This window comes from Glandiceps talaboti, chromosome 21 (assembly GCF_964340395.1).
Source record: "Glandiceps talaboti chromosome 21, keGlaTala1.1, whole genome shotgun sequence".
NCBI lineage: Eukaryota > Metazoa > Hemichordata > Enteropneusta > Spengelidae > Glandiceps > Glandiceps talaboti.
Window position 1 is genome coordinate 7,601,987 of NC_135569.1, and position 26,286 is coordinate 7,628,272.

The 26,286-nt window shown below is 35.8% G+C and overlaps 1 protein-coding gene across 1 annotated transcript; it reads left to right on the plus strand.

The window, feature by feature from the left end:
• Positions 1-21,136: 21,136 nt before the first annotated feature.
• LOC144451875 (uncharacterized) lies at positions 21,137-21,896 on the plus strand. The gene is made up of 2 exons (XM_078142790.1): positions 21,137-21,353; positions 21,656-21,896. Exons 1-2 carry the CDS (start codon positions 21,173-21,175, stop codon positions 21,685-21,687), a joined length of 213 nt encoding a protein of 70 aa, XP_077998916.1. The 5' UTR covers positions 21,137-21,172; the 3' UTR covers positions 21,688-21,896.
• Positions 21,897-26,286: the final 4,390 nt, after the last annotated feature.

Here is a 26,286-nt window from a genome sequence, read left to right on the forward strand (position 1 = left end):
CGATGCATGACTGACTCTTTGTCATAGATCGAGAAGCAACCACGCATTTTACCACGAAGAAATGATTGGGACATGTAACTGTCATTCATTTTAGTGAAAGACAGCTAAAATGCAACAGACTGTTTTTGGGGAGTCAAAATTTTACAACTTAACTAATGTAAACTAGAACTTATTATTTTGGAATAGGTATCATCGGTATGTATGACCATTGCATACCTTGTTTGTTAAAAGTATCGTGATTTTTTCTTGGGTTCAACTTGAGTTCCTCAGTTACATGTTTCACTTATATGGTGCTTGAAATCGATTCCTCTCTTACCTGAAAAGGACGTAATAAACAATAAATGCTAACGGATGCACTAGGAAGTTGGTGATTATTAAGTAGTGTTTTAATCAATCTATTTTGGTATAATGATGAGAATATGAATGTATGTATGTATGTATGTATGTCTGTCTGTCTGTCTGTCTGTCTGTCTGTCTGTCTGTCTGATATAGACTATCTCTCTGACTGTCTCTGACTCTGTATGTGTGTGTGTGTGTGTGTGTGTGTGTGTGTGTGTCTTTATGTCTGTGGGTTGGCGGTGGCCGAGCGGTTAGCTCGCATGCCTTTTAACTCTACAGCCTGGTTTTGAACCCGCCAGGTGTCGGCTGGGTTTGATTAGATTTACCACGTTGTAAGTAAGAAGAGTGTCGTTCAGTTTGACTCTACCGTACAATGCAGGGTTTCCTCGGGTACTCCGGTTTCCTCCTGCACTAACAGTGAACCAAAGGAGCCTATAAATGGGACTAGCTCTTGTTGGTCTGTCATTAGATATATAAATAAATAAATAAACAAATAAACAAATAAATAAATAAATAAGTTAACAAATGAATAAATATCTGCCTGCCTAACTGTCTACCCACCGAATGCCTGCCAGGTCATTTATGTATGTATGTACGTAGACGCTGACCGCCAACCCATCCATCCGTCCATCTTTACTTGTTTTCTACTAACCATATCTTTCTTTCTTTCTATCTTTCTTTATATTTCTTTCTCTCTTTCTTTTCTATTCACCTATATCTATCTTCTGTCATCTGTCTTCTCTATCTATAAAACTATCTTTTTCGATTTTTCTATCCGTTACTAGATCCTATCCTCAAATGTCACCATTTTTGCACTTCAGGTTATCACTAGTACAAGACAAGGCCTTCAGAAAGGGTGATTACATTCAAGTCATTATGGAAGCCTATGATGAGTATGGTAATAGACGCTTACGTGGAGGAGACTTTCTACAAGGCTTGGTGACAAATGAAAAGCTTGGCACAAGAACTGCAGGGAGGGTATTTGATTATGGGAATGGCACCTATAGTATATATTTATATGCTGCATGGAAAGGGGATGCAACTATAACCATCAGTTTAGCATGCCATCGAGAGGCCATCTTGTACCTAAACTATTTACATAGCTATGAAAACAACCGTGTTGAATTCAAGGCAAACTTCACAGATGGTAAATTAGCAGAAGTAAAAAATTGCACTTTAAGTAATGAACTTGGAATATGGCAGGATAAGTGTGGTTATGCCAGTCCATCGTCTTTAGGAAAAACAATCCTACTTTGAGACAAGCCGAAGAATCTGTCTTGTAATCACTTATTCACGACAGCGCATAAGCTCCATGACATGGTATTTAAGACAGCAAAGGTTGTGGAGGGAATGTCGTATCTTTTTAAAGGGTAAGTGCAGATGTAGTGAACAGAAAATTTGCAACAACAACTTGTCTAAGAACAATGTAAGCATAGCTAGTCACGGGTGATCATACATTGACACAAATTGCATTACAAATTTATAAGACCAGGAAAAAAATAAATCCGTATAATGGACAATCTGGTCCATCAAATTGGTTAAAAGACGTATTATACATTAAGGAGGATAAGTACGGAGATAGTGAACAACTAGATTCGTTGCAACATTGGCTCGAAAAACAGTGTTAGCATACGCATGTTACAACTGCTATGTCAACTGAATGTTGTATTAAACGTTTACTTCTAAATATATCAAAATCTACAAGTAAATACTATAAAATAGATGGAACATTGAAAACTTAACAGAATAACGATAATCCTTAGGTAACCCTAACGCTTATTAGCAACATCGGTATGAGCTACGTATATATCAAGTATATATCAAATCCTACTCCTACCTCCTTGAACCTCACTAAAAATCACTTTTTAGAAATCGTTAAGATGTCCATGTATACGTTCTCCTGTTTCATGCATAGTTTATAATCTATACATAGAACATCAGGAAACAAAGGCCATTGAAACAGCCACCCATTCTCCATTATGATGGTATAGGTGTGTGGATGACACACCCACTAAATTCAAGAAGTGTTATGCTCAGGAATTCACCGGCCGTCTCAATAGTCTGATCCTAGAATTAAGTTTACCATTGAAGAACATGACAGATCAGTGGCATTCCTTTTGATACACTCATCGTTATATAGGAAGATGACTCATGAAAACATAAAAATTAAATCTAATGCAAACCCACTCATACAGATCAGTATCACAACTTTGAATCCAACCACTCACTACCGTATAAGCCGTACTCATAAGTGGGTCTCCCTACACTAAAACACTTGCATTAAAAAGAACCTCCACCCCTGCATCAACTGCAAGCCAACAAGACCTCTGAGGCAATTATTGGTGTTCCAAAGTACAAGACTGAGAAGGGGAATGTGAGCAGAGTCATACATGTATATCAAATTTCCCTGCCATGTTTAGACCAAACCTTCAAAAGACTTATATTAGGGAGACTGAAAGATCACTTAAACCAATGATTTTATGAAGTGAGACATCCAAGTTACAGCACATTGGAAGTTCCCAGCATAAAAATAAAAAGCCGCACGGCATTCTGTTCACATTGAAAAAGTGAACATCATATCCTTGATACAGAAACCAAGCATTTTAAGCGAAGGGTGAAGGAAGCCATTTGCTCATCAAGGCAAACCAACCATCTCTAAACAGAGACGAGTACAGACGGCGTTACAAACTTCCACGTACCTATTACCCCTTATTAAGTTCACATATTCTGATTAATTGCTGATAATAAACACGCATATATAACACGAAAATATCAGGTAACAATTTTCAAGATTATGTTTGAAGTATTTCTATGTTATTGAACTTTATTTGTAAAATATGTCAATTTCAGATAAAAAACAGTAATGTGACCGTCACACTTAATAAAGCAATTTAATGATTTGCATTAATTCATTAATTCGTTCATTTCTTTCCACAGACAAAAACAAAAATCTACGATTAGAAATCCAATTATTATCAACATTAAAGGTAATCATATCGATTGTTCCTGGAATATTTACAAGTATTATGACGGATACGAATTTTAAATGTGGTTGACGAGTATTTTCAAATTGGCGGATAGAATTTTCAAAATGCTGATTATATATGCAAGAATATACCCCAACAAGAATAATTCAAGTTATTTCTGCAATGGTCAACAGTGTGTATTGCTTTAAGTGACCAATTTAATGGACTATAATGTAATTTATAGTAGAATGTTGAGAAAAATGACACCATTCAAATTTAGCTTTTACTCCAGGATGATTACAACATTGATATTGAACTCGAGAAGTGCGCATCGGAATAAAAAACAGAAAAACCGTTCTGGAGAAAGCAACAAAAGACAAATGTTTTCACCTGACGAGACACTACGACTTTTATATTGATCGCATTCCTTAATCATTTCATCCCAGCTTCTAATGTGGCAACAAAACTTCCGTCATGTGGACCTGACCTACCGGTTGCACTGTCCAGTGGTTATTGGAAGGACAACCTGACCTTTATCCCTTTAATGTGTCGCAGTCAACAATGGCAGAAAGAAGATATGGAGAAGTGTCTTTTGGGAAAAGAAGTATATACGTATGGAGATTCAACCATTGGCCAAATTCTCACAAATTTGGAGTCTCTTGACGTCCTACCGTCTCGGTTGTTACACAGGCATTTCCTTTACCTCAGGGCTAGTGGTATTCAGAATATTCAAAACTATATATTTGAAGGTGACTTCGCAGATAGAATAACAAATTGCAATGCTGTTACCCCCGTGGTTGTGATGAATTTCTGTTTCCATTTTGGTTCCTGGACAACAAGAGCTTATTTGGATAGGATCTTTGGAGCGAAAAATGCCATTCTCAGACTATTCAAACGATGCCCAGAATCTATTGTCATCATTAAATTAGCAAATCCGCGAGAGAACGCTGACAGTGTACAGTCAGTCCATAGCTCTAACTACAGATTTCATGACATGGATAGAATGATCCGTCGGGTCTTTGGTGGCATTGGTGTCAGCTTCTTGGATATCTGGGATCTTGCATCGTCCCATATCTCCGAAAATCAGGTTCACATGCCAGGCCCCGTAATAATGCAAGAACTTCATCTTATGTTATCGTACATTTGCCCAGAAATGGTGAAGAAATAATCACGATAAAAGATCATTGTCTCCAACCTATTGTGTTTTCATCAGTTTACCCAAACGTGTCTTGTTGGTACGATGCATGACTGACTCTTTGTCATAGATCGAGAAGCAACCACGCATTTTACCACCAAGAAGTGATTGGGACATGTAACTGTCATTCGTTGTTAGTGAAAGACAGCTACAATGCCACAGACTGTTTTGGGGGAGTCAAAATCTCTTGAATAACTTCACTGGAAATATATTTATAATCCTTCTTCAGTAAGGTGAATACTCTATAGTTTATTTGCAGCTTTGTTTGTTCAAAAGGTGAGAGATTTTTATGACTTTATGTTCTGTGACGATATATTGATGTCCGAGATTGACCTGCAATCCAACCAATAACAATGGCATATTCGTTGTATCTGAAATCTTGTACCAACTTTTGTCAAACATTAAGTTTGTCTTGTGCTGCGAATTTTACAACTTAACTCATGTAAAAGAGAACTTATTATTTTGGAATAGGTATCATCGGTATGTATGACCATTGCATGTTTTGTTTGTTTGTTTGTTTGTTTGTTTGTTAAAAGTATCGTGATTGTTTCTTTTGGGGTTTAACTTGAGTTCCTCAGTTAATGTTTCACTTACACGGTGCATGACATCGGTTCCTGTCTTACCTGAAAAGGACATAAATAATAAACAATAAATGCTAACGCACGCACTAGAAAGCTGGTGATTATTAAGTAGTGTTTTAATCAATCCATCTTGGTATAATGATGAGAGAATATGTATGTATGTATGTATGTATGTATGAATGGATGGGTGTATGTATGTATGTATGTATGTATGTATGTATGTATTCATGTATGTATGTATGTATGTATGTATGTATGTATGTATGTATGTATGCATGTATTGAACAAATATTTGGAAACATATGTGGCCAATTCCAAGCCCCTATGATTAGATCGAATCTACATTACCAAGTGAATGAAAACCCGAACTAAAACATTCTCTATCCAGAACTCTACACTCGCCTTTTTCGACCACTATCCTCTTGTAGAAGTGAAAATATCACAGAAACAAACAAACAAACAAACAAACAAACAAACAAACAAACTATCCATTCTGGTGTCTCAACATAGAAATCCGAACACAATCAAAAGTACCTCGCAATCATTGCATACTTTTGTCCGAAATGGAAAAAGGAAGAATGCAACTAGAACAATAACGCAATGAACACAAACAGTGAATAGTCCAGCTGTAATGTGATACATAACGATTTAATCGACATCACAGAAATTAAAATTAAGAAATGGTCGGCATATGCAACATGCAAGTCATACCAGAAAAGAGCACTCATCATAAACCAGATAATCTCATCGAAACTTCTCCACAGACTTAACTGCACCACTCCAAGCAAAGACACATCTCATATCTCCAATCTCAATTCCTACTTATGAGATGTGGCAAGGTCGTCACTGGATTCCGACAGAAACACTGTGCGGACAAGGACTTATTCGCCTTTCAACCCGTCTGACGTCGACACTACATTGTACTATAGGAAACATCACACGATACCTGTACCAGGATGGAAATGAACCAGCATTGAATTCAGTTTCAACGCAAAACTTTTCAAAAATAGGTGACAATGTAGTAATTTCGCGGCCTGGCAAGCAAGACGTCCTATAATCATAGGGCCAGCGAACCATCGAGTGGTTCAGGATTTACATTCCCCATACGCACATCATTTTACAACCACACTTTTAAAGCTTGCTTCCCTTGATCTATCATACACTATACGTGCGATGACGTTGAGAACAATGGTGTTGCTAAGCGTTTGTCGCTTCAACTTGACCACCTGTGCGTGTTTGCTAAGCACTCAGTAGGATCTCGTGAGACAGCTTGTTTGTATTGGTCAATGTTTAGTTAATGCTGTTATCATGTTGATGTAGACATTCTAAAGTGCAATGTCAAATACCAACTGAGGTCAAGGTAGCCTGATCAAATCATTGACAATAGTACAGTTCGCCAAAAAGAAGCCTAGTCAATGCGGACCATATTTTTATGTCTATACCCGTACTCCTCCCCTTCAAACCCCACTTTTTAGCATTAGTATGACGTGGTTGACTCTCCTTGGAGACATTCGTCAAAGCGCATTGTGTTATCAACAACACATTCCACTAATGTCATGGTTATTATTTCATGTTTTTCTCAATTGACTATTTGTTTTTAGATGTCATAGTTAATCTTTCACCCAAGGCACAGGTACATGTATATAAATTATCAAGTTTATCTAGATCAGGCGTCCTTGGACAGCGCATGCGTTTTCCCTACTTTTGTGAAACTTTTAGTTGTCAATACAGTGCTTCACCTGTGCACCTCACCTTTCCTAACAGGAAAAAGAGCAGGATGAGGAGTTTATGGCTCACGGTAGTTTTCGTTGGTCTGCTAGCTGGTAGGTAGATTTTCAATCGAATCTATATCGGCAAGGATGGAAATCAATACATTATCGGATAATGATTACTCAGAGATTTCTTGTTGATTTTTGTAACATTTCATATTGTCTAGCAGATTATGCCATCAGATATTGCACGTGTCATCGGCCGCTGATGTAATATTCTCAGTCATTTTAGAAGTTTGGAAAAGTGCCAACACCCCGTCTGAAACCCTTAGTCTTTATGTGATATAAAAGAATGAACATCAGTTGGCAGGAAGAAAACGTCAGCTGGCTCAACAAAAACCTTCGTTACTAACATAATTCTGGCTCGACATATACCTTCGACAAGTTGGGTTGGAATTCGTTGTCGAATGTAACATGTAACAAACTATATACTCATGCTGTATCTTTACTTAGTGCAGATGCTATGTGCGCACTTCAGAAGGACATCGTTTGAACTTTTAAAATAATAGCATTTTGACTTTGTACCGTTTTATAGATAACTTCAATAGTTTGACTTTGTCCCTTTAGACAACTTCAATGGACTGATAGTGAGTGGGGGTCAATCGCCTGTTTATGATGTAATATCATCGAGAGCAGTGCTCAGTGGCATTCTGTCTGAAAGAGTTCCCCTACAAATGAAACGAGCAATATTATCACGATATGCTATGAAGGTAAGTAAAAGATTCAGCCAACCCAGAGTGTATTCCTGCTTGCTCATTAATATTCATTCTAATTTGCATATCGAAGTTGGTATTCCTGACATATATTATAAAGAACAGTCAAAGTAATAACAAACAAATAAACGTACGTACGTACGTACGTACATACATACATACATACATACATACATACATACATACATACATACATGCAGGCAGGCAGGCAAACAAGCAAGCACACGTGGTATGCGTTTGCTATAAATATCGTTGTCATGGAACGATTTCTAGTGGGTACTTTACTGCAGTGGTGTACATTTTAATTTTATGTGATATTGTTTCAAGGTCATTCACTAAGCTGAATCATTAAAACATGTCGAGTTGTAGAATTTGCGTATTTCTGTTGAGTCCAACAGTAAAAGAAATTTGGTCTATTTGCAGCTCGGCACTGGAGGTTTTATGACTGATCCAGTTATACGTTCCTTACGTCACCCTGAAGATAATATGTTGACTACATTGATCAAGATTCAGCTTCTCGCTAAGGAAGTGAGAAATACTGTATCACGTGCTCTTGAACGGGACGATAGAATTTACACGTTTCAACTTAATACTGACTGCAACTGTTCTTATATGTACATGTAAGTATATATTATAGATGCCATCCATCGGGTTTGAATTTGAAGATATCTGTTACCCAACTTCTAGCTTAATGAGGAGTTGAGATGAAATTTTAAATTTGAACGAAGCCACCCACACCTTGACAGTCAGTAAAGTGGCCATATGGATGAGAATTTGGTATTAATTTTGGATTTTTATTTGATAAAACAGCTTCACTATGTTTTTCTACTTGAAAAAATGATGTGAAATAACATATACTAAGTCCATGTTCATAAAACTCAATACATTGCAAAAAGATGCAAAAAGTGCAAAAAGTTTGTTATTGTACGTACAATAACAAACATTTTACACATTGTTTAATGTTTTGCAGTTTATTGAGTTGCAAACATAGACTTGGTATATGTTATTTCACATTATTTTTTCAAGTAGAAAAACATAGTGAAGCTGTTTTATCAAATCAAAATCCAAAATAAAATACCAAATTCTCATCCATATGGCCACTTTAAGCTAATAGCATCATGTCTTCGTTAAATCAAATGATTCTGCCCAGCGATAAGTTAGCGTGTATTGTGGGCAATCACGTTATACTATACTTATACACTGTTTACGTCATTCTTTCAGTTGGGCTTTACTCATTTGCATTTGTTCAAACAACTTTTGGAACGTTTTGACTCATATTCGACCACCGTAGAACCAGTGACGTAGACACGGGTTGTTGTGACGTAGAACAACCAGGGTATATAATCCATCATACATATTTTCTTTTCAAAGGTTGTTCGTGGTATGATAATTACTAATGACTCATAATTGTGATTTTTTTCAGAGATGATGACGATGAGATGAAAGGTGTTGCTTTAGATATATACAGTGAAGGTCAGTACCTGGTTATGCACGCTAGCGCTATAAAAATAACGTTACATCAGTTGTACAAGAAACCGACAATTTATCCAGTATCGTAAAGGCCAGGAATACACTCCAGGTTCTTTCAGAGATTTTGATTACTAAGGATGACGACAAATAACTAACACGTAATAGGAGCATTAATTATACTACAGTCTGTTCACTTATGTATGTGGGAATAATTTGCAATTAAAATGAGCTAAAGTCTCCCTTTGGGTCATGATTAAAATGTCATTGTTATCTGTTTATAACTTGTAGAGGTATGGAAAAATAACAAAATAACAAAACAATCGTAAAGAACAATCGTACGTAACCCTCATGACCCCACTGATGAGACTTCATTTAATACTTTTTCGAATTTCCCGGGTATTATCAATAAGGCACAGTGATTGGCTGAACAGCTTTTTAGCGCTTACAAACATTTACAGAGATATTCAGTCTGACGTTTAGGTTGCAAAAAGTGGAATTTCTCTTGTTCAATTGCTATATCACTGAGTAAAGTAAGAATATCTATAGACGGATTCAGTTTTTAAAAATTGGCTTGCTCGTTACGGCAACTATCGAGAATGACATCCGCCCTCCGTCACCGACTTTGGGCTAGCGAGAATTACGTATTTATGTATCGTTTGTTTCGCCTTCTTTATTTGTATATTTCAGTATGCAAAGTAGCTGGGAAACAATGTCTCTTTGTCCATGCTAGTTACAGTTATTGCATGCATAATTATGCTGATAGACTCGGACTTGGTAAAGGTATGGTATAGTACCCTTTACCTACACATTATAATGTTGCAGTATTGCGATGGAAATGACATGCGCTCTCTGTGATCGACCTTTGGACTATACATTGGGAACACTGCTTCAGTCTCTATGTGATTTCAGCCGTTCAACTTTAGCAGAATCTACCCAAAAATCTTATTCTGAGTTAACTGGTTTGGGTTTTTTATTTTAACTCTACTCGACGAAGGATTGGATCTCTTCTGAGTGATTTTGATTGGTTTACAGCCACTTGCACTCTCTGTTGTTGCCATTCAAATTTTCTACACCCGGCCAGTCAATTCTATAGATAGTAGATTTGTATTCTGTGGAAAGTACCCTGCACCCCGTTTTACCAGGTCGAAAAAAACCATTACAGTATCATAAATATTCTCTTTGCAATTCGAAAGTCATATATATTTCCTAAGATATCTTTCACTTCTAAAATAAATTAGGGTATAATTTTATATATTCTATTACTTTCTTTCACAACATTTTGGAAAAAAAAACATTCCTCACTTGCCAATAAAATTATCAAAATTATTGTCATGAATTACGGTTTGGGGATGTAATTATTACTTCATATTAAAAGTATTCTATGTGTATACTTAAACATCACTTGCAATTAACTGAACTCAAACCTTGTATTAGGATATAACGTATAAATGATCCGATGACGTAATTTATTATACGTATCAAAAATGTACAGGAACTCCATAAATTACTATGATATCAACTGTTTTACATCAATGCCAGAACAGACATTGTAATGTTATAGAAGACATGCATCGACATAAACATAATAGAATAGTTTGATCGAAGTTTTAGTAAGTATATTCACATAAGTGAAAAGCTTACAAACTCAGCTTGTGCCACTTTAAATTCAATAACTTCATTTATTATAAAGTCGATATTTTGAGAATGATATCATTCAATACAAAAATGGACTACAGATAACCATAGATACGGAAGGGAGTTCTCTCCATTGTTTATGGCTAAACCGAGTAAGGTAATTATTGCGTTTGTTACTTCTTTCGCTTCTCGGTTCTTTTCTGTTGTTTTTTTTAGGACTCCTGCAAAGACAGATTGATGCTTGTACTGTAACATATTCAAGCGATGTTGAAACATTTGCTTCCTTCAGTAAAGAATCCATACATGAGTATAATGGCGACAGTTCGTTCTTTGTCAAAAAGGGAAATCCGAGAAACTTTGATCCGACCGATATCACTGGAAAAATAATCGGTTGGTACATTGTACACATGTGCTTTCGTTCATAAAGCGTTATTCTGCATTTTGACTGGGAGAGAGCAACTCTGGTTACCTCTCTAGTTAATACTAACTTATAGTATATGTGTTTTCCATGCATTTCCTGGTATATGTGAGGATGTTTTAGCAACCCTTTACTCGAGAGACTTAGAATACGTATACGAATCAAAGAAACGTACTAGTTTGAAGCCTTAAATATAAACGTATCAAACTAACTACAGTTGTACTTTTACTCTGTTAAAAACAAGCTGTAAGCCATTTTCAGTTAAAGTCAAGAAAACAAAACGAATGTTCAATACATAGATTATAAATTAGAGCTCGAAAATCAGGGATCATCATACATAATTTTGAAACATAGGTCAAGATTAAATCAACATTGAGCCATTTTATTGAGTATTAAAATATGATTAATGTGATAAAGGTTGTTGTTATGTCATCTTAAGACATCTTCAGACAAACCCATGTAGGAAAATTTCAAGATGGCTGAACATTTGTCAAGTGCATCAAACTTCCTTTACAAAATTTCAAAGTTGAGTGAGTTACGGTGGTGTTATTTTATCACTCAAAATCATATGTTACATCCAGTCAATAATACAAGTATACTAGCATCAGGAATAAGTCCTACCTGGACAATTTCTTTCAGGTGTTCCTGTAAGTCATCATGCCAATGGATATTGTCTACGGAAGCAGGGGGTCAAAGGAGCAGATGGATTGCAAGCTTCACATGTCATCTTTTATGAGAATGAAAAAAGTCTTGGAGTAGCTTTAAAGGATGAAAAGGTAAGATATGACATGATTAAATAACTGCAGGAATCAAATATAGAAACAGAAAACCAGTATGTATGTATGTATGTATGTATGTATGTATGTATGTATGTATGTATGTATGTATGCATGTATTATGTATGAATGTATGTATGTATGTATGAATGTATGTATGTATGTATGTATGTATGTATGTATGTATGTATGTATGTATGTATGTATGTATGTATGTATGTGTGTGTGTGTATGTATGTGTGTGTATGTATGTATGTATGTATGTATGTATGTATGTATGTATGTATGTATGTATGTATGTATGTATGTATGTATGTGTTTGTATGTATGTATGTATGTATGTATGTATGTATGTATGTATGTATGTATGTATGTACCTTACGCGTGAATGGTGAATCGTTAATGCCTTAACGCGTAAATGGTGAACGGATCTTTTTTAAATGCGTGAATGGTGATTTGGTGAACAATGCGTTATTGGTGAAGGATCGTTATTATCGAATTTAACCTAGACTGGACGCCGGTCGCGACTTCAGTCCCAGGTCTTTTTGAATGACCAGTGTGATCTGATGTTTACTCCCGCTGATCTCAACCTTTAAATGCGGAGTTTTCTATTGGTTCACACATTTTAGAAATCAGAGTGAAACTATTGTGCGGGTTGCGAGTCGATGTTATTTTTGCCATTATACGTTAATTCATTCACTTTTTAAACCCAGGAAACTTGTTTGCTGGTATAGCCACTGGGGTTATTGTGAGAGACAGGGGTAGTCTGACAAACAGACCAGAGTCTGAGTCAGAAAGACAACTGAAATTAATTTTGTTCTAAAATAGTTGTATCCATAAATCGTCCTTACCTCCACATTGTTCAAAACAGCAGTCACCACTAAAGACGCAACTATGAAGACAGCTACAATAGAAGTCGGAATTGTACCAATTACATTATGCATCATAATATAATTTCCCTATTGATTGAATGTTAAATAAAATCGGCAAAATCAAAACCTTAAATCAGTAAATATATGCTATAACTCGAGATGAGAAACGAAATTAATTAAAGACTGTTGTTCAGTTTTTCAATTCGGTGAGGATCTAGGCATACGAAGTTTAAATGTAATATAACCATTTGTATAGAAAAGAGCCAGGAAAAGGCTCAGATAATTATGTATCTGTAATATAATAGCATCCTCTAATAAACATTTATCCCCTTAATGATCTACTTGAACCAGTAAACAGTTCTAATAAATCTTTAACTGAATCATTATCCATTTATATATAGAAATCTAAAATACCAAAATCGGTTAACTAACATTAGGACGAGATCAATAGTTCAATGTACGAAAAAAACTAAATTCTTTTAATTAGCCCTCAGACTCCCCTCCCCCCTCTAACTAAATTGCCCAAAATTGATAGTTGTTTCAGACCATACAATCAATTTCAAATTAGTATGTACAGTAGTAGTATGTAGTGCTATGAATATAAAACCAGTATGTAATGAGTAAAAATAGTGGTCGACACTTTTATGTATATTAGTAACATGTATTACAATGCGAACATTTTCCGTTTCTCAATTTCACATTTTGTTAGAAATATTTGTATTTGGTACGATATCGATAAGAACTAAAATGGTTCGCACCCCCATCCCCATAGCAAAGGTTAGTTTTTATCCTTCATTGAAATATTGATATTGCCCCTTAGTAAATGGAATAATTGTCCCCATGTCTCCTGTTTATATCAAAACATGCAATATTACACCACTCTGTACAGTATCTTATCCACAACTCTCAGATTGGTATGTTTGGCGGTTCCTTACTATAAAGAATAACTTTTATTATGTCTTTCAATAAAATATGTTGACACACTCCTAAAATATCTATCACCTACAAAAAAACTCACTGTCAATTAAATGGGTATTCAGAAACTCGTCATTGGCAATGCCATTTTTTGCAAATGTTAAAAGGGTTTTTACAAAACCCTGTACACTATTGAGATTTGTCTGACACCCGGGAGATGATGTCTGACAGTAAAAATCAGAGAGAGTTATGGGTAATATATTGCACAGCATCATCCGAAGTTAGAATTTATTTTGTTAAAAATGTTTACCGTATGTGTATTGTACAGTCGTTTTAAAGCCCCTCTCAGTACAGGAGCCACCAGCCACAAAACGCATCCACACAGCAGGTTGGGTCAATAAGAAATCGTATGGTGATGTGAAACCAGAATGTGTCCATATAACACTGTTGTCCTGGGTTGGACAGCAAAGAAGACATTGCGCTCACGCGTCACGCTCGGTGTTGGAACCTTGAAATCGGATAATAAGTAGCTTTCGACATATGCGTACGCGTATGATATCCACCGACATTGGGTATCGTTTCGATAGTTGGCTACTTTGAGGTACGTAGACAATTCCATTGCAATCACCTGAGAGAAAGAGAGAGAGAGAGAGAGAGAGAGAGAGAGAGAGAGAGAGAGAGAGAGAGAGAGAGAGAGAGAGAGAGAGAGAGAGAGAGAGAGAGAGAAGAGAGACAGACAGACAGACAGACAGACAGACAGACAGACAGACAGACAGAGACAGAGACAGACAGACAGACATAGACAGAGAGACTGACACAGACAGACAGACAGACAGACAGACAGACAGACAGAGACAGACAGACAGACAGACAGACAGACAGACAGACAGACAGACAGACAGACAGACAGACAGACAGACAGACAGACTCTCATGCCCGGCTGATATTGATCAATATACAAGCAAACTTATTTGAGCTATCGCCAGTACTTGACTATTTTACATTTAATACATGTTTTACATTCTGTGTATGCACGAAATACATTCTTCTGTGATCTGGGATCACAGATTTCAAGCAATATATACATTTAATATATTTCCAACGAGTAAACGGAAGCACAACACTCGTTTGTATCATTCACATCAATTGTAAAAGTATACTGTTACAATTGGTTTATTTACTAGTCTAGTATATGACCTTTCTAATATGGTCATTTGGCAAATGACAAAGTAATATACTTTTTCACTTGACATGGATGCTCTAAACAATAACAGTATGTACTGGAAATGTTTTACTTTGGTGTTATGGATTGTAATATATGTTTTTACATTTTATGGTTGCACGAAAATACATTCTAGGACTTGGAGATGAAAAAATGTTGATACATTTTCAAATATGTTTTTACATTCTATGGTTGCGCGAAATACATTCTAGGATCGGTCCGTTTTAATCCTGCAAACTACAGAGGAATTACATTCCTACCGACTTTGCAAAAACTCTTTGAACTATGTATTTCTCATCGCCTAAAACCATAGCTCCCAGAAAAGAAAATATCACCCCCACAAGGCAGTCATCAACCTGGTCTGAGTAATACTACTACAGCGTTCTGTATTCTAGAGATGATACCTCATCACGTTGAATGGCGTAGCAAAGTGTGTACGAGTAGCCTAGACATTCACAAAGCTTTTGATTCTTTATGGTGGAATAGTCTATTTCACAAATTGTACACCATGGGTGTAAATTCAAAACTTTGGAGGATCTTACAAAGTATGTTCTATGAACAAAAAATGTCAAATTGCCATAGACACGTATGACTATCCTATATTGCAGGGTGTACGACAGGGAAGCATTTTTCTAACCCTTTTCCTATTTTATGCAAACAACTTCTTCGTTGAACCAGGAGTCACATGACAGTATTATCGTGTGTTACATTGGTTCGCTATTTCTTGGTTCGACAGCTTTAGCAGATGACATTTCAATATTTTAGCACCAACTCGTTCTACATGTCGAAAATGCTTGATATTATAAGCAAGTACTGTTTGACACGCCGACTAAAATTCCCAACCTCAAAATGAAGATTATTATAGTTTTTTGAGAAATAACCACTTAGAGAACGTGATTGCTCTAGCCTGGAATCCATGCGGATTCGATTTTTTACTTTCGTCTTTCCAATCACTTGACCTGAATTGACTTGATATGACAATTTAGTATACATGTAGTTGGAAATAAGTACAACATAGTCAGTAATAATCAATACATGCTGAATTAACTCATTTGACTCATGACTTAACTATTGATTCGACTCGACTCAACTTGACTCTTGACTTGAATTAACTTACCTTTAAGTGACCTTACTTACCTGACCTTGACCTTCCTTTACTTGACTTTGCTTGAGCTTGCCCTACATTTACATGACTTATCATTACTTGATTGTCGACTTGACTTTTGACCTGACCTGACCTGACCTGACCTGACCTGACAATTTAGAGGGTGGGCAAGCGGTATTTTCGTACTTTGTAATCGGGAAATTTTATTTTTCGTTATTTGTAAAACATTGCAATAAAGTCCTTAAATTGTAATTCACTGGTAGGCGTACTTCGTAATCAGCTATTTATTTTGACTGTAATCAGTAAAAGTACCACTTTTTCGTACACGTAAAAGGAAACTACATACAAGTGTAATGTAATTGTATGATGTTACAAGGTTTAATACAAGCAACACTAAACGCGATCCATCACATGTTCGTATACAAGACATTGCAAAAATAACAGTCATATCAGAATACAATGTCTTTCTCTTCTTTTCTTGGGGGGGGGGGGATGTTGGTTCCAAGCCCACGAAGATCAAAGTTTGTCAATGGAAAGGAAAAAAATGAATGTTCCTCTTGAACTGGGGACTTTAGCGGTATTAATAGTAAAAGTACACGAAAGATCACTCGTTTAATTGTTGGGCTTCATCATTCATAATTCATCAGCTCACCGGAAACATTCAAATGTTGTATGATTCGCTAAGTTTAATACCTTGAAGTAGGATGGATGGATGTATGATAAACAATGCTGTAGTTGCTTAAAAAGTCTTAGACTGTAATTCGCTATTTAAATTTCTGTAATTGTACGTGTATTTATTAACGACATTGTACATGTACTATAATGTTATTCATTCACAAATTTCTCTATAATTTCATTGATAAAGCAATATGTCTATTTTGATCAGAAATGCGTATTTTTAATCTGATGATACCTCAATATAGCACCAGAGCACATATGTTTGGTCTCAAAATTTCAAAACGTTTCAATGGCTGGCGGGGAGACCCCTACTCGATCTCTCCGCTTCCCCGTTGCTGTAGTTCCCACCTAATTGTATTGTTTTACCTCCTGTTTTAGAATTGCCTATATCTCTAAAAACATATTCAACAGCCAATCATTCAACACAGTTTGTCAAAAATGTAAGAAGACACTGACTGCTCATTTCACCATCCATATGTTATTCTAATTTAGAATGTCTTTCCAGCAATTTTCCCGTTATAATGTAAAACGTAAACTCCAGTTTAATTTCTTCGTAATTCGAAATTTGTGTTTTTTCATCGTAAATGTAAAAATTGACATTTTATCTGAGTAATTTGTAATTCAGCACTTATTTTGTTTCTGTAAATCGTAATGGGGACACCCTTGCCCACCCTCAATTTCTAATACTGTACTTCAAACTCATGGAGGTGTACACAGTTTAAATATTGAACATATTGTACTTCTAAAGCTATACCCCAAATAATATTAGGAATAAATGTCAGATGAAACCATTTGACAATTTCACACACACACACACACACACACACACATGCACACACACAAATGTATTGACAATCTATAACATCGACATATTGCAGTCTAACTCCGAGCATTCAAGTCAAAGTATCAACTTCACACACACATAGATAATGCAAAGCACTAGTACTAGACAATATAATTTGATACATATTAACTTATTTGACTTACGGTTGCTGAACTCTTCTCTGATGATGAGCAACTGAATACTGCAACAAGAATGTACATTTAGCAATCAATATAGTTCCAAGTCCGAGTGTTTTCAGTCAAAGTTCAAAGTTGATATTGTCCAAGAGTGCACACAGTTCACTCTACTACTAGTACTAGTTCAAAACCGTAGGCAAGTCTATAAACATATTTTAAAGATGATCACGATGAAAGTACTTTAGACCTCAAACCATGCTGACATTAACCATACATGCACTCTATGCAAAGATTCCTTTAATCCAGGGTTAGGAATATTGCAACAAAAATGTTCATTTAACAATCAATACAGTGCCAACTCCGAGTATTTCAGTCAAAGTTCAAAGTTGATATTGTCCAAGAGTGCACACAGAGATCACTCTACGAGTTCAAAACCGTTGGTAAGTCTGTGAGCATTTTTAAAGATGACCATGATGAACGTACTATAGACCCCAAACGATGCTGACATTTACCATACATGCACTCTGTGCAAAGATTCCTTTTATGCAGGTAGAGGAAAAACATTGACAACTTTACACTTCAATTCCAGTCTGGATGAAATGTCTGTTCTTAGAGTATCCACACTTGTGTCACTCTACAAAACACCTGTTACAGTTCACTGTGGCTGGCTTCAGATAATGTCTACACGCACTGACAGTGAATATGAATCTGATTGGCAGAAACTCAGAGTCAATGTGTCTGGAAGAAACGAATGAAACTTCAGACTGAGGTACAATTACACATATAGTGGGAGTTCAGGATAAAAATATGTTGCGATCCATTGGCTAAAACATCCACATCACTGCGCTGTAATTGTGCTGGGTCTTGTCTACTTTGAAACAGCATACTGGGCATGCATGTTAACCTCAAAATCCAGCCAGGCGTCAATCGAACATGTTAATTCTCTGTTAATTTGCATTTAACGTAATCAACTTAGCCACCTGATAGAACTATAACGTGATAACTCACTACCAATAAATTTACATACAAATTAAATCGTCACTGATTTACATACAACGGATAATGCTTTGTTTTTGGGTCAATCCTAAGTCAATGTCAAGGTTAACACACTTTCACTAAACGCGTCACCACTTTTTGACACCGAGTTTTACAGTAATAGTATAAACAGATTATATGAGATTACATTTAAAACCTATTTATGTATTTCTTTGATATATTGATAACAGTGTACATTTTATGTTCATGAAGGTAATAGAATATCAGTATATTTCGATTGGGTGCATTCCTCAGTTTTCTTTACTAGGAAATAAACACCTCTAAGCAGTTTCACCCTTTGTCTAGTTTATCTATCACACCATTCTGCATTGTTCTGCTTTGCTGTTTGGAGTCCTATGATGTACGATCAATATTAAAGTAGACAAATGGTATACCAAACATGTGATATTTAATTAATCTACAAACTGTTGTGTTGTCATTGTTTTCAGGACATTTGGGACGACATTAACAATGCTGCCATAGTAACGGTGTTTGCTGATCATGACTCAATGGAACCCTCGGCCATCACTATAGGGACAGATAATCCAGAGATGTCGTTCAGTGATGCTTGATCTACACTCTTAGTGGTCTGAGATCTACACCAGCGTTAATTCCACAAACTTTATTTTGATCTTCATTATGTCATTTTGTTCGTTACTATATTTACCAAGTGAAGGAGTTTAAAGTGACGGTTTCGTGTTGGTAATGCCATCATATTACGTTATTATTATACGGATAAACCGGTTATTAAGTGGATATTCTGCCGAATAGTTTACGATGTTTTATTGTATTTCCATTCATTGTGTTCCATTAATGTGTTCAAAGCAAACCTCAAGATTCATTTTAATTACTTTATGACTGGAGATGGCCTTCCAGTTGAATTTCGGAAATTCTGATGGCTTTCGGAAAACGTTTTTTTTTTCACATTTCAAAGCAAAACAAGTCTTAAACACAGAATGGATATGTTCTAAGGCGTAAAACAATTATGTGGTTCCGATTACATTCAATTTTAAAATAGGTGGGGTAGGTAGATTTTTTTTAAATATATTTTTTCATTAGTGAGTGTCTAGTAAAGGTTTTCCATTGTTTTCCAAATGGTCTCTGTGTTGTTTATTTCTTCCTACCAGATGTATAACCATTACAGATTCAATTTGGAAGAATAGTTTTATATTGTCTTTTTAAGTTGATGTCAGTTCTGCACCCACTATTTCTTGTGAGACTTCACACGATTTTCGCGATTTTATTATTATTTCTCTTGAATACGCAAGTTTTTTTTATTTGGCCGAATATTACTTAATCTTTATATTCATCTATATTTTGTTGAAACATTGAAATTCGACTTTGGCCAAAATAATGGCCATTATTTGTGAAGAAATAAGCTAAAGTTTTCGTTCACATCGAGTCTGAGAGTAAAATAAGGAAAATAAGACCTTAATATGTTTTGATTGAGAAATGGGAAAACATATTTAGGAATGACTGAAGTTTGAAAAACTGAACGTTTAATAATAGTTTATGGTTCTTTTCAAATCAATACTTTGACTGCAGCTAAAGAAAATATTGACGGGGAAACTGGCGATGAGAAAAGCTGACACCAACCACATGATAAAAATACACTGACTTGTATGAATAGCAATAGCAATGAATATCGTATAAAAATTTGCGTCTTAAAAATCAAATAAACGAATACCATATTACGCATGGTATTGGTATCTACAGTTTGTTTTGTAATATGACATTTATGTGTATGTGTTTCGTGTAACCTCCCAGAAGGATCTCAATATTAAAGAATGACATCATCACCATGCAGGGCATTTGCTGTGTGGTGTTACAATTCGACCTTGTATAGTAATAGGCTGACCTTCTTGAGATGTTAATGCATTTCATGGTCAATTAAAATATGGCAAGACATTAAAGCTCAAAATATAGACATGAGCGCAAAGCACACGTCTGTGAAAGTGGGAAAAAAATGACATGATTCATCTAACAAGTTCAGATACATACATGCATGCATACATACATACATACATACATACATACATACATACATACATACATACATACATACATACATGCATGCATACATGCATACATGCATACATACATACATGCATACATGCATACATGCATGCATGCATGCATGCATGCATACATACATACATACATACATACATACATACATACATACATATATACATACATACATACATACATACATACATACATACATACATACAGACTTGCAATATGTAATAGTAATTTGAAAAAATATACTATCAGTGTGATGCTCCGACACTAAAATAAATCGCCGGTCCATTTTTTCTGAGCTAAACTTAGTGTTTAAGTAGATTGTTAATCATACAGAACCTCTGTATAAAATTCAATAAATAAAATGTTGGCATTTCTGTTATTTATATTGTATTGAGGGCGTATTACTAGTAAGCTGACCTTTCTTTTCAGATTGATGCTGGATTTGCGCATTCGTGGATTCTTCCGTCCGATTCTGGTAATGAAACATCGAGTGAGATGTTTGGTGGTACACCCGATGGTATCATGGGAATTGGTAGCATGTTGACTTGTTCAGAAGGATTGTATGTGGGTACTCGCAAGGATAATCCATTACTGGAGTGGTTTGATGAAGGATTCAGAAAAATCAAACAGAGTGGAAAATATGCAGCTATTTGTCACAGAGCTGAAGCTACCCATGGTGAGTATTGTACTACTATGCTCGATACGCAAAATAGACGAATCTTTCCACTGAGGGTTAGTTGTCATGAGTCACAACTCTGAGACATGCAGGATTGACTCTTTTTGGCTGCAACAGTCCAGCAGCATCCTGCTGCAGGACTGTGGCAGGAATGCACGCATGACTGAAACGTTTTCCCTGTGTATACGATGTTTAAATAATGAAATAGTTCTGCAGTACCCTACAGTTTAGGAAAATGTATTTATTTCTTGAAGTAGTCTTCCCTTTTAATCAACACTTGTTGTGTATTCTGTTCCTTTCAGGTAAGAAGGGACCCATCGCTTGCAACTTGTAAGTGAAAAGTGTCGCTGAAGAACTCACACGTAGAACTCGTGGAAAAAAATGCTGACAATACAAGACTACTGAACAGTGGACGACAATCAACAGATTAATTCCTGAAAAATGTTTAGTTTTTTTTTCTTTTTATAGGTTATTCAGATAGCATTATAATAAAGTTTTTTATTCTTCTTCGTGCAGTACTTTTTTGTTTTATTTCGTTTTTTCTTCTGTGCACTGTGGTGGATATATGGCGCTATATAAATGTTTTTTTTTTGTTCTGTAAACATCTGATTTGTTGGTTATATTTGAATTCACAAACTCTTTCCCTTGGAACTACCAGCTGTAAAATCAATACTGTTGCTACTAAGCCAGATGGACTATAAGGTTTCAGTTTGTATATTGGTGGGGCGATGTGTTTTGTAGCTGATTTATTGAACAAAATAAATACTGACACTGATTGCATGCAAGCATAAAAATGATATATTTTGTCTCATTGTGAATATGATCAACATCATTGATGGATGCAATGACTCGGGTGGAAATTCAAACGCTATTTGTTTGTGTTCAAAGTGAGATAACATTTAGCAATTGATGTGCGCATAGTGTGCGCCATTAGGCCTAACATTGTTTCGTTCCGGTTACCCGACCCCCACCTAGTTTTTTCACTGCTGACCTTTAACTTATTTTACATATTCAAGATAAAAAATAAAGTAAAATCACAAAAATTGTGAAGTCGTTTAAAAAAGTAACAAAATATACTTTGGCAAGAAAATCTACATAAACATGGATCGGTCGGGTTATCGGACACTAAACGTTTGATAATTATATCGAATTTTAGAATTATGATTGTCACCTTCTACGAAAAGCAAACTTTATGTTAGAAGGTTCTCATCCGACAGAGTGGCAAGATACGACATGCACACATTAAGCATCATCATGAAAACGTCACTTCACCGATATCTATGCTACGTGGTCCTTAGTGAAACAGGGGCAAGATATGTGTATTGAGGCAAGTGATAAAACATTTTATGTTCAACTTATAATCAAAATATCTAGTTCGAGGTTGCTCACATTTGCCTTCTACTTGTCTCATGCTATGATTACCACTCATATCAATCACAGGGTGTTAGGATGACCTGCAGTGACGTTAGGTAATCTCTCAACTATGCAAATGGCCGTTTATCCAACTTCTTTGTTTGCGAAAGATATGGCCACTTCCTTATTGGCTACTGATAATCTCTCTGGTTAAGCCTATACTAATAAGGTACAATGTAAGTTACGAGCTTAGGTCATGATAGCCTGATTAATTCGTGTTTAGAGATAGCAGATACCAAGACAATGGAATTTCGCAGTGAGGCCTTGCCCTAACTCGGGGGTTCGCCCTCGAAAGCGACCCATGGTCGCTTATCGTATTGTTTCGGGAGAACACCCGAGGTCTACTACAGCTAGACTTGTCGATGTTTTACTTGGAACAATTCCGAAATTGTGTTATTGATCAAACCTTGTCCTATACCATGCCAGCTACAGCGCATGCGGTCAAAAACCAACTTTTAACAAAACTGAACTTTGATTTCGTCTCACGTGTCATTCTACTAGACGGAACAAGATGAAAATTACATGGAGCTCTATTCTCCTAGTTGCTTTAATATTCAGTGGTAGGTAGATACATACGTAATTTTGTGATGCTTCGTGGTGAAAATTGGCCAGTCGGTTGGTTGGTTGGTCTGTCAGTCTGTCTGTCTCTATGTATGTCTCTCTGTCTCTCTGTATCTGTCTGTCTCTGTCTGTCTGTCTTTAGGTCAGTCAGACAGTCAGCCAGTCAGTGTTAACAGTTTTCAACACATCAAACTCGACTCCGTTAACAAAGGCAATTCTTGCGTTGTTAAGTTCGGTTCAGCGCCATGATCTTACAGCCTCACGTTGGCTACTTCGTCGATGCTCTCATCTCCTCTCCATATTGTGTACTTTGATGGCAGCAGTTCAATCCCAAAATTAACCTGACCAATCATGTATGTTATATGTTGAGCTGTTAAGTTGTTAAGGTTATTACGAAAATTTGAAATGTAAAAATATGTGACAAATACTGCTAATGAAATATCAACTCGCTATATTACGCGACTCTCGTTTCTATTGTTCAAGATACCAGACTTTGTTAACACTTTAACTAAAAATATTGAGTTGTTACTTAATATTAACATTTCACCTCATGAATTTCATTATTCGACATTACTTAATATTTAGACAACTATGGCGGACAGTTAGTGAACGGTGGTCGTACACATTACGAGGGTCGTTCATGGTACGATGGTATCTCATCTAGATCAGAGCTCACTGCCTTTCTGTCTCAAAGACTTCGTATTCAAATGAACCGAGCAAAGCTGTCGCGATATGGTATGGAGGTAGGTGCTTTATCACATACATGTCAAATAAGAGTTTTGCCCTGCAACATGTTCTGTGCAGACCCTGTATCATGCTGTGGTACAGATCTGTGTCCTGAGCGTAGAATCAAAGTCACGTGGTTGTAAAGGAATGGGGCGAATTTATAATAGCCGGGTAGGGGAGATAAGGATCAAATAAGAAGGACGCGGCAAAAACAAAGAACAGAACCTGTTATCAAATCATTATGTCATCCTGAACATTTATTCAATACATTGATCCAGTTTCAGGTTTTCGCAAATGAAATAAGAGAGACTGTGTCACGTGGTCTGGAACGAGACGATAGAATTTATACGTTTCAACATCACACTGACTGCAATTGTTCCCTCATATATATGTAAGTATACATGTATTGGTTTCGTCCGTTCTTCAATACTTTTACAGCTAGTCTTCGATGTATCGGACAATCAAATAAAAGTTGAAAATAACAAATGGCACATTGCATACGAATGGTAAATTATTAGTTGTTCTAGTATTCTGACATTTTATATGTATAATACACATTTTGTTCATGCCATGACACCGAGTCTGGCCCTTCTGATTATAAAAGATGTATTAGAGATGTATAATCTAATCTAATTTATTTCAGTGATGATGATAATCAGATGCAAGGCCTTGCTATAGATGTATACAACGAAGGTAAGTATTAATACGTTAGTTATTCAGAATGAAACAAATCAGTCTTAAAGAGATCCAACTACCCATATCTCAGTGTTCAATGCAAATTTAGCAATCCAACGGATCATCAAACTTATCTCCCCACCCACTTGTTCACACGTATGTATGTATGTATGTATGTATGTATGTATGTATGTATGTATGTATGTATGTATGTATGTATGAATGTATGTATGTATGTATGTATGTATGTATCAGCCATACTTTGTCGTTTACTGTCTGTGTGAATTACAAAGTTTACAAGTCTTCATGAGCAAGGCTCTCACTTTGACTATCTGAGGTTTTCAGGTATTTTAACAGATACCACACCTCCACTACGACTGGTATCCGCCAGAAATATGTAATGGCTTGATTTCACAAGAGATATAAGTATATGTAACAAAAGTAAACACAAACATTTACTAAAACTTATTGACATCTAATCTTCGAACTCATGGTTTAATAAACCATCAGCTCAATCCATATTTTCTTAAATAATTATTTTTAATTTATTTGATATCATTATGCACTTGTTTATGACCTTATGTATATTTACAGTATGTAAAGAAGCTGGAAAAAAGTGTCAGTTTGTCCACGCATCGTATGATTATTGTTTCCAAAATAACAAGGAAAGATATGGACTTGGCAAAGGTATGTTACAGGACGAAAAAATATACTTCCCTTAAGTTATATTTCCCACATACCTAACTACCTACCTACCTACATAACTGCTTACTATATCAACCAATACAAAACAATACAATACAATACAATACAAAACAATACAATACAATACAATACAATACAATACAATACAATACAATACAATACAATACAATACAATACAATACATACAATACAGTTCAGTACAGTAAGTACAAAATGCAATGCTATACTATACCATACGATACTATATTATACAATACAAAACAGTGAAATACAATACAATACAATACAATACAATACAATACAATACAATACAATTCACTATAATAACTAGCAGTGACAGGCAAAGAAGTCTATAGTATGGCAGAAATATATCAAACACCTATTGATTGTGTATATCAACTCTGAAATAATTCACAGATTAACTATAACGATAAAACTTCTTTCTTTATTTTAGGATTAATAACGAGGCAGTTTGATGCTTGCACTGCAACGTATTCAAGCGAGGCTGCACTAGTTGTATCTTTTAGCAAAGACATCATACAAGACTATAAGGGGGACGCTGGCTTTTTTGTTAAGAGTGGAAATCCAGGAAATTTCGACCCAACCAATATAAGTGGAAAGAGAATAGGTATGTGCATCCTGGGACAATCGTATTTTATGCATGAATCTACATTGATTCAAAAACTGGTATTCAGTGCCAACAGTTGTACAGTTTAGTCGTATTTCATCCCTTTACCTTACATGAGGATGAGATATTGTGGTTATGATGTCTATTTCTCTGTCTGTCTCTCTGTCTATCTATCTGTCTGCCTGGCTATCTGTTTGCCTGTCTGTTCTCGTCATCATTTTAAAA